The sequence below is a fragment of the Pelobates fuscus genome, chromosome 9 (assembly GCF_036172605.1).
Source record: "Pelobates fuscus isolate aPelFus1 chromosome 9, aPelFus1.pri, whole genome shotgun sequence".
NCBI classification, from domain to species: domain Eukaryota; kingdom Metazoa; phylum Chordata; class Amphibia; order Anura; family Pelobatidae; genus Pelobates; species Pelobates fuscus.
This window is the reverse complement of record NC_086325.1, coordinates 160,221,811-160,232,575: the sequence shown is the minus strand read 5'-3', so window position 1 is coordinate 160,232,575 and position 10,765 is coordinate 160,221,811. Positions and strand designations below refer to the sequence as shown.

At 39.1% G+C, this 10,765-nt stretch overlaps 1 protein-coding gene across 3 annotated transcripts in view; it reads right to left on the bottom strand.

The window, feature by feature from the left end:
• Positions 1-4,640: 4,640 nt before the first annotated feature.
• Positions 4,641-10,765, bottom strand: part of NACC2 (NACC family member 2) — a 123,318-nt gene continuing 117,193 nt past the window's right edge. For all 3 annotated transcript variants that reach the window (XM_063432883.1, XM_063432885.1, XM_063432886.1), the window contains exons 4-6: positions 9,440-9,545; positions 7,907-8,004; positions 4,641-6,121 (exon numbers count right to left, since the gene is read on the bottom strand). In XM_063432883.1, coding sequence (XP_063288953.1) covers positions 5,619-6,121; positions 7,907-8,004; positions 9,440-9,545 — 707 coding nt within the window. In that variant the 3' untranslated portion in view covers positions 4,641-5,618. The remainder of the gene's footprint in view (positions 6,122-7,906; positions 8,005-9,439; positions 9,546-10,765) is intronic.

Sequence of the window (10,765 nt, the reverse complement as noted above, 5' to 3'; positions counted from 1 at the left end):
TTCTTTACTTAACCTTTCTAAGGCACTCAGGAAAGCCTGTACAAGCCAAAGATTGCCCCCGATTTATCATACATTCATCACCTTTTTATTTCAGCTCTCAGTTACAAAACAATCACCCATACAACTTTATTTCTTCAAGCATTACCAATCCGTCACGCAGAAAACATTAGTGCAAAATACTTTCATTTCTGACAATAGCTAGTCCTATTCCATTCACATTTTTGTAAAAATTTCTTTTTTTTTAAACATTTTAAACCCCTATAGTTCTTGCCTTCCTAAACAAACAAAAAATTATGTACAAGGAGAAATGCGCGAAATAAAAAAAATAGATATATAATCATCTTCGTTGTGCAATATGCCTGTCTTGTGTTTAAATCCTCAAAAGCAGACTCACTATGCTCTTTCTATATATTAATATATATGTATATATAGAGATATTTTAACACAGTCTGTGCAATACATACATTGGCCCAAAAATGGTCAAAACCATTTAAGTAATAACAGTATCAATTTACGATAGAACATGCATATACAGCATTGGTGTTGCCAGCGCATTTCGCCAGCCAGACTCCCCCCTGTCGTTTCATTCAACGCCATCCTGTGGAAATCCCCTTTTTCACAGACTATGACCAATAAACAAAATCCGAACACACAATTAAAAAAAAAACAAACAAAAAAAAACAACTCATATACCAAACATTAAGTGCTCTTTTGTCTAGGGTAAGTAGATGTTAACATTAAAAGGAGGTGGCTCTGGAAAAATTAGTTCTTTAAGGATGCATAACCTGTACACCTGTTTTATTTTATTTATAGGTATACCCCTCTTACGTATGGGCACACAATCACCCTGCGTTTGTTGTTTAGATTTTGCTGATTAATAACCCTTTGGCTCAATCATTTTGCTATTTAAAGTACACAATAAGACCTGCACTGCAGGAATCGGACTTCTTTCAAGGTAAACAGTATAAGGGTATGTGATTTTGTTAAATTGTTTAGTCTCATGTCAACAACTGTTAACTTGTGCCTAATATACGTGCCCTCTGCTGCTACGGTAACCAGAACAGAATTGAATAGTTAATGCTTGGAAATCCTTGCCACTAGTCCTACAAAGAGTAGTTTTAATCCGTTGGATTACAGCTCTTACCCAACGCATTTTGCATAAGACAGGAAAATAAAAACATCTGACAGCTAGTATTGTTGGATGCCATAAATTGGTCATAAATTGGTCCTTCTGTCTTGTGCAAATTTCTACATGGAGATAACATTATAAAAAATAATAATAATCAGGATGAGAAGTTTTTTTTTGTTTTTTTTTAAACCCATAAAAGTGTGAGGCATTGATCTATGTATATATTTATATATCAGTCCTTTGTTTTAGACATGACACATCAACAAAATTACACGGCGATCATTGGTGTCACTAAATTCTTCCTAAACATCTGCGGTCTGTGTTTGTGTATGTAGTTATGCTTCCGATAATAGAATTTGTTTGGTGAAACTGGTCTCATTGGTTCTATGTGTGAGTATATGGACACAATACATATCTCAATTGCCATCTGTATCATAGATCTATAGATATGTGATCTATAGGGCACTGATGTCAGAGGTTCCTTTCGCACAGTGTAAATGAACACTCCAAGCACTATGACCACTGTAGCTTGCTGTAGTGGTTATGGTGCCAGGAAAGCACTAGCGCCACCTATTGTAAGGAGCCAAACCGTTTCAGAATGGTTTGACTTCTAACCTGGGATGGCCCCTAGAATCACTATAGCGCAATAATGGTGGGTAATCTTTATGTGAAAAATAAACACAAACAAGAATAAAAAAAAAAAAAAAAAACACTTTACTGACTTTATCAGTTTCTAAGATTTAAATGGCTTGCTTTAGTAAATCCTATATACTTTATTATTAATTGGGAGGCCACAAAGCATCTTGCCAACTTAACCACTGTAAAACAATATTTATTTTTTGGTCCCTTATTGTAAAAAATATTCAATGTGAGTCAGTAAACAGAATAATCTTGGCGTAGTTTTCTTAGATGTTAACGATTATACACCAAGATCTAGATTATCACACACACAGTAGGAACTTTTTAGTAAGGATTTTGGCATAAAAACATTTGCTTATTTTTGGCGACATGAACAACTAAGCAATCCTCTATGTTAAATTACAATCAGATTTACAAGGATATTTGGCTGTTAAATTTATGCTGACAACTTCTACGTGGCTAATACAGGTGATCGGTTCTGTCTAGCATATTTATATAATGAATTATTTTCAGAAAGATAAAGTGCTTTTATATAAAATCCCCAGAGCCGCCCTAGGGTGAGTGAGGGGTAAGTGACGCCTGGGTGCAGATCAGTGTTATGTATGGATGGTGCTAAATTGCTCTTCTAGGCTATATCTCGCTCCCCTTCCTTCATCTGTCTGCTCCTTTTGTATAACCTGTTCCTTTCACAATAAACAGCGTCAAAGGAAACACAGGCCTCAACTTAATATTTTTGGCTAAGCTTTTCAAATGATTCCATTTTTTAACAAATATCTTTTGACATTTTGATATTAAAAAAATAATAATAATAATTTGGCAAGCTTAGCTAAAACTATTAAATTGAGGCTATAATCCTCCAAAATCCATGGAAATTTGGTCACTAGTAATGATGGCTATAACATTGCAGATGTTGGTGGAATGCACTTCACATTTCCAACGCATTTCACATTTCCAACGTGTGTGTGTGTGTGTGTATATGTAAATTGTGTATGAGGGCCTATATTTAGTGTGGGTATGTGAAATGATGCATAGTGTATGCCGGATATGGCTGGTGGGTAGGTGAGATTGACTGTGTAGGCAGACACATTTAGGTTGTTTGAAGCAGGAGCTATGTGACTGGGTGAATTGATGGGTGTCAATGACTAGGTGGGTAGGGGTATCTGAACAGGGAGGTGGATAATGGGCAGATGAAACTGGGTGAATATGACTGGGAAGGTAAGTAGGTATGTACTGTATGAAGGGATGTGACTGGGTGACATTATGAAACCCATCTTCCAAGTGTCTATTATGGAAGGAATGGTCCTTATTTTGGGCTCAAACCCCTCTGTCCTTCTTTTCTATCCTAATGTCCCTCTTTTCTAGGAGCTCCGTATTGTTGGTGTGTCTAAGTGTATAACGGAGCTCCACAGCAATAATACTCCCAGTAATGTGTCTTTGAACTACATTAAATGTGTTTAGAAATCAGTCTGTGTAAATAGGATACATTGTTCTTGTTCTAAATTACGTTTTAGTTGATTAAATTGCCATTAGTAAGTCACCTAAACTTTCTCAGAGTAAATCCACGTTCACAGACGAAGCAAAAGTCTACTACATCCTGTGCTCCCCTTTAGGACACCCTTGGAGCTAGCTGTGGAACATGAAGTATGATGGCTTTCTTTTCTGAAGTGCTTTGAGGATGATGGGAAGTCCTGCAATTTGATTTAAAAACAGATGTGGGAGGAACAATGTTTTACTGTTTTTAAGTTCGAGAATAAAAGGTTTACAGGTCAAGACAGAGATCCATTAATGTATGCATGGGTCTACTGCTTCCTTTTGTAAAAGGGATGTATAGAAAGAATGATTGTGTGATCATATGAAGCAGAGGCGTGTAAATGAAATGCGTTGGGACATTTAGAACATTTAAAGAAAAATAAAATTCTAATGGATCTTATTTTAAAGTAATATAGCCTTAAATGGGTAGGGTTTTATTCACTAAATTGTGCATCTTGGCTGTAATAACTGCATTGTAGACTTTGTCCAACTCTCCTGTTGTGGTCTAAATTTTGCAATGCGATTGTCAGCTGCTTACTTAGGAAGTAAATCTCATGATTTTGTGAAAGAGGAAAACAATCATAGCCCTCAAAAAAATGAAAAGCTCTGGGTCTTTTATAAACAGAATGTGATATTACAGGTTTTTAACCGAAATATGAATGTTTGGTTAAACACATCACAAACACTTACAAATACGATGTTGGAAAACAAACCTCATGGGCAAGAGTGTCTACATCTCGAGAAGAAATAATTCCCAGATAAGCAGGCGAGATAGAAAGTACACACTCCTAAGAGTGGATCTCGAATTTATACATTCCAAAAGGAGATCTGGACTTTACCTATCCAAAGATAGATATCTAAAAGTCTCACCTCTAGGAAGAGATCAACGCTCACCACCAGCAAGAAAAGATGTAGAACGCCCATCTAATGAGAAGAGATCTAGAATGAGCCCTTTTCAATAGATCTCAAATGCCCACATCTGAAATGGAAATCTATAAACCCAACATCACAGGTTGAGTCCCAGAAGGCTGAAATCCCAATATCAACTCTAGAGTCCTATGTGCTCAAGTTTAACTCCAATTCCAAAGTCTAAAATGAATTAAAACCTTTTGAGGACTGGAGGTACTGGTAAATACATAATCTGCATTAAAAAGGAAAGGAAACCTAACCCATATTGGGTTATATTCACATTCACAGGCATTCCCAAACAAAACAGTGGCTACCACTTCTTCTCAACGGTCACCATTTTGACCTCTTCAGTAAATAAGACTACTTGTGAGTAAAAACAAAAATATATATATATATAATTAAAAAAAAGTAAATTTCTTAGAAGTTAGTGCACATAAAAACTTAACATGACATTAATGTTTCAAAATCACCATCTGCCTTCAAGTACATGTAAATCATTAGATTATCTGGACAAATTTTTTTTTAGCATTTGCCAAACAAGACTAGTTAGGTTTCATTAGGCATAGCCCACCAAACCAGATAGAATGAAGAATTTTATAGAACGTTTTCTTGCTTCTCATCTAGAAACAAAACAAAACACAAACGGCTAAAGAAAACTTTCACTCTCTCCTCAAAATGATATAGAACCTTCATTAAAATAAAAAAACTAAAACTGTACTTCCCCCAATGAAGTATAGGAGACTCTTCGTTATGTAGCAAATTCCGAAGCTATCTATCCAATGAAAACAGAGAAATAAAGTATGCCCTGTTTTTCCGACTATTTTAGTGTTGGATAAATTGTTGCGAACAACGTTGCTTTATGGCACCTCGCTCTCATTCTCAGAAGTCCCAACGTAACCCTAACAGTTGACTTTTAATATGGCCCAGGAACATTGTAGTCATTCCTCACATCTGATGTGATCATAAAGTTTTTTTTGTTTTTTTTTTACTTTTTCTCCATGTATTCGATTCATGAGCAATACCAAAGTTTTTTGTTTTTTTTTCTTTAAAACGTGCTTGCAAGTGATAAGTAGATCAAACTGATCGAAAGAGAAAAATATGGGAAAGCGGTCTTTTTTTCTTTTCATAGAGTTAATTCTGTTCTATTAAAAAGGAGCCCGTTTTTTGTTGTTGTTTCCTAAATAGGTCAACTTCTTGACCTAATCATTTACAGTATAATGAATGCGATTATTTCCTTCATATTTTGTTTTGTTTTTTTAAATACAAGCAGAATAAAAATCACATTTTTTTCAGGCAACAGTAGCAGTTCTGTAGGTAAGTAGCTGATCACATTTTTTTTAATTAGTAATGCATGCAAGCAGCTTCGACTCTACACATCCCTTTTAGGTCATGACGGTTCTAACTTCTTTCTTTATAAAGTTCCTCCATAAGTTGAGTCTTGCCTCCTCGCCGGTGTCTCTGGCCTGCTGGTGGAGCCAGACTCCTGTTCAAAAGGTGGTGGAGGCGTGCTCTGGGTATCCACCGCCAAGGGATCTGTGCCACCTACCTCTTGGATGACAGATCCCGTTGTACCTTCTTCTTGGCTCTGTTCAAATGGAGGGTTGGACCCATTGGTGAGGTCAATATTTGCTGTGTTAGTTCTTAGTGACACAATGGCGCTAGGATCACTTCTCCGCTCTGCATAGATTCTTTGCTCGAATGCTTGCGCCGGGCTTGCCTGGAAATCTGTCTCTAAGGGAATGCCTGCGGTTGTTGACCCCATTACAGAGCGATACATCTCCACACCTTCAGGTAACATAGACTTGATTTTGGGGAGCCAGCGCTTGCGTACCCTGCGGGCGTTAGTGCACATGTCTGCAGCAATGACGTTCATTTCACTCTCCTTAAAATTCGGGGCAAAATTCTGACAATACACTGCAAGGAAACACAAAAGCTAGATTAGATTAAGGACAGACAAAGGTGGTTATTAATATAAATTGCTCAAGATTGTTGTTTTTTTTTTTTTACAAATTTTAACCTAAAAACAATGGCATATGGGAATTGATCAAGTAATTAAATGGATTTCTAAATGATTTGTGGCAAGCAAACGACTTGCAAAACAGCGATATGAAAGGTATACAGGGTGGGCCAGAATTCAAAGTAAGGTTTGACGAGTCACCTTTTTTTTTTACAAAAAACAATTTCAATGATGTTACTTACAATGAATGCTTAAAGTATGGAGATTTGTTTGACTAGGTACGGAAAATGACATCTCTTAAATTAGCTTCATTTGCCACTTCGCAAAGTCGGGTTCTTTCGAGTGCATTGTTCATAACATTAGTTAATGTGTGATGCCCTAGTTCTCCTTGAGATGCTTAAGTGTTTATTCACGTACCCGCTCCTTCAGATATCCCTACAGGAAGTAATCAGGAGCTGAAAGGTCGGGAGCAAGTGGCGGCCAATTAATCAGGAAGTTTCTAGAAATTCCTAACTATAGTTTCCCCCCAATTTTATTCATGAGCTTAGATGGACTATAGCCTATAGTATGATACCTCAAATGTGTATCTAGATCTCCTGCCTATTTATAGAATTTAATAGTCTTTTGGAGTCCTACCTGGAATATTCAAGATGACCAACCAAAAACAGTTCTTTTGGCATAACACCAATTTACATATGAGAACGGCCTCTTAATTGAGCCAGAATTGGTCTCATACCTATTGATTTACCAATTCGTTTCACGCAGTCTGCACGTCCATAAGGCAGCGAATCCACTGCCTCTGGCTGGGGACTCAAATTATTCACATCACCTGTCTCCAGATTGCTGGGGAGTCCGGGAGAAGAGCAGTGAGAGTCACGCGCTCCTCCTGACATCATCAGAAGAGGCTGGCAGACTTCACTTGCTGCTGTGTGCTGGCTGCAGCTCCTGTCCCACCTGACACCAGGGATAAGGTTTCCCCCTGCCAGGTCCAAGGTAATACTCCGGGAGGGAGGAATACACTTTAGTTTTGTTTTTCTGTAAAAAAAATTTAAGCAGCTCCCAGACTCCCAGGTGCAGCCCTGGCCCCTTACCCCCTACTACAGACCCTAACTGTGTCTGTGTTTCTCTTTCTTTCCCCCAGCCATACAGACACACACAAAGAGCTGGGGGGAGGGAGAGAGAGACACACAAAGGGGCTAAAGGCAGAAAAAAGACACGCAAAGGGGCTGGAGGGGAGAAAAAGACACACAAAGGGGCTGGAGGGGAGAAAAAGACACACAAAGGGGCTGGAGGGAAGAAAAAGACACACAAAGGGGCTGGAGGGGAGAAAAAGACACACAAAGGGGCTGGAGGGGAGAAAAAGACACACAAAGGGGCTGGAGGGAAGAAAAAGACACACAAAGGGGCTGGAGGGGAGAAAAAGACACACAAAGGGGCTGGAGGGGAGAAAAAGACACACAAAGGGGCTGGAGGGAAGAAAAAGACACACAAAGGGGCTGGAGGGGAGAAAAAGACACACAAAGGGGCTGGAGGGGAGAAAAAGACACACAAAGGGGCTGGGGGGGAATAAAGGACACACAAAGGGGCTGGTGGAAGTAAGAGACACAGGTAAAGACACTTTATTTGGTGGTGGGTGGGGGGGTAAATTGCATCGTCGTCTGTGTAAACAAATCCTTTCACCGGCCCTGACTGCGCCTTACAATGTAGCTATTGGAGAATAGAAAATTAAACCATTTGCTTACGTTTGACAGCGTTAAGAACCCTGCTATCCAAAGGCTTCCGGCTGGGATCACTGGTTGACGACCGAATGCCAGTACCACAGCTATTGGCAAGTGTATTCCTGCAAAATAAAATCAGTCAGTAAACTGGAAAATCATGCATATATTAGACCAGAAAAGTACTCACATAAACACTGTATAATGGACATTTCCCATTTTATGGACATGAAGGTATGACTAACCTTTCTACGCCTGATTTGTTCTCCTCAGGACTCTCACACGCCCAGTTTTTGGTTTTGCATGCCAATAGGGTGATTTACTAAGGTGAGAGTTCACGGTGAATACAAAGTGAATTTCGAATTTAAAGTCTGAGTATCTGGACTGAAAGCGTAGTGGACTTAGAGGATGTTTCCCGTTCGGCAATTTTGATCTCAAATTTGAAATTCACTTTGAATTCTCAGTTTAGTATATTTATCTTTAGAGGTTTATTTTCCCAGTGGATTTTTAAAAGGATAATAAATTATATTGAGCTTTAATGATACTGGATGCAAACCTCTTATCAAAACTTCAAATATTCATCATTAAAGTAGGATATAGAATATCTGCTATGCCAGGCTGATCAGACACACACTGGTACCAACATATATCTAGAACATATATATTTTCTGGACAAAGTTTAAAGGAACACTATAGGGTCAGGAACAAAAACATGTATTCCTGACTGTATAGTGTTAAAACCACCATCTAGCCCCCCTGGATTCCCCTTACTCCTCTTTATATAGTAAAACCGTACTTGTATTCCAGTCTGCAGCTGCTGGCTCTGTCCCTGATCTGCCTGCTTGACAGACATCATCAGAAGTGTTGAACAAACGACAATCATAAGGCTTTCCCATAGGAAAAGGAGGCAGATCAGGATCAGAGCTAGCACAAGCCAAACACAGCCCTGGCCAATCAGCATCTCCTCATAGAGATACATTGAATCAATGCATCTCTATAAGGGAAAGTTCAGTGTCTCCATGCAGAGGGTGGAGACACTGAATGTCAGTCACACTGTGCAGTACTGCCCCAGGAAGCACCTCTAGCAGCCATCTGAGGAGTGGCCATTGGAGTTATCACTAGGCTGTAAGTAAACACTGCATTTCTCGGAAAAAAAAGCCGATGGGGACTGACTATACTCACCAGGACAAATGCAAAAAGCTGTAGTTGTTCTGGTGAGTAAAGCTACTGGCAGATTCTTACTGGAATAGAGATTTTTAAAAGATGGACAGAAGCCTTCAAAGTCCCTAACTGCTAAACTGACACCCTTTCAGGATTATTTACTAAAGTCAGAATTCAATGTGAATTTAGTAAGTTTAAGACCAGAGCAGCCAAACTGAAATCATTTGTGACTTGGAGATTTTTTTTTTTTATAGTTTGACTATTTGACCTTAAATTTAAAAATTCACTTTTGATTCTCACTTTAGTGAATAGTCCTCTGCCTAGGAACACAAAATAATAATAAAAATGGGCCTTCTTCTCAATGGCCTACGGTTATATAGACAACAGAAAGAGCATTACCGATCGAAGAAAGTGGCCAGCAGGCGTCTTAACAGGACCTTGTGCTTTACACCTGCGCAGAGGTGACAATTCATCAACTGGCCGCGGGTGATGTAAACACCAGAGCCTAAAGCAAGTCAGAAAGAATTGTGGTAAATACAACAAACATTTTTAGGAGTTGACATGTATTTACATAAAAGTAATCAGAAACGATAAATTAATCATCAATTAAGCTATTTCAAAAATTACATTTTAATTGCACGTTATTAGTAAGTCATATGTAATTTCTCAGAAGAACCCCAACCCCTAAAATTAAAGTGTCCCTCTTTGTCTATTTAAAATGTCAGGAGATATGCTCGTTTATTTTAGATATAAATCTATTGTTGTTGAGGTATACCATTTTCATGACATTAATCAATAAATCACAACTAGAAATGCCCAATGCTTAAAGGGACACTCTAGACCCTTCCAGAAGTGCTTTATGTGTGAAGTGTGAGTCTTCTTTCATTTTACAAAAAGTTCAGATTGTTGCACCGTATTGGCTGCCAATCTGACATCCGTTCCTGTTACTTGGTTTGTTTAGCTCAGTGGAGATAAACTCAAGAGGCAGCAGTTGCCCAGAGCACCTGCCTTGCAAAGACTTCTCATTGAGCTGCATTGGGAAGTCTGTGATTGGACAGACACAGAAAGTCTGGGCGGGGCTAGAAGGGGAGGGCTTGCGAGGGCTGCAGACAAGAGATCTTTTGTTAGTCGTTTTAGATATATTCCCAATGAAACCTGAATAATTAAATGCATGCATGTTTTCATTGTTATTTATATTTCTTTTGTATTTGGGCAGTGTAGTGTCCAATGAAGTGGTCTTGATGCACTGTCCCTGTTCTTTTAACCATACAATAAAAAAAACATTGTCTACATTGCAGGGGTAAGTCTACTGTAGCAGAGCTCAGTGTACCCCGGCTGGGTACCTCTGCCAAAGGGCTGCTTCCTAACTGGAACAGGGGAAAAACCTCAGCATTTCTTTCCCAGTCGCCGTGGCTTGACTGGGGTCCTGGAACCCCTCGATCCTGGAGCCGAATAAGGGACTTGCTCTATCCACTCCCAGGAACTGGACGACACTCCGTCCTGGGAGCTCTAGTCCTTTCCCCTCCCAGTAACCAGATGACACATTGTTCTGGGAGTACTAGCTGGAATATTTTAATCTGGCCAGATGGCCTGCTTTTATACATTTATGGACACCGTCAAACAAACCCATGATAAACCCAAAACAGGATAATCCCCCCCCTGTGCCTGGGAGATAATGGAGTCAGGAACTGTACTAAACTCCATTATCTCCAGGTACAGAAAACA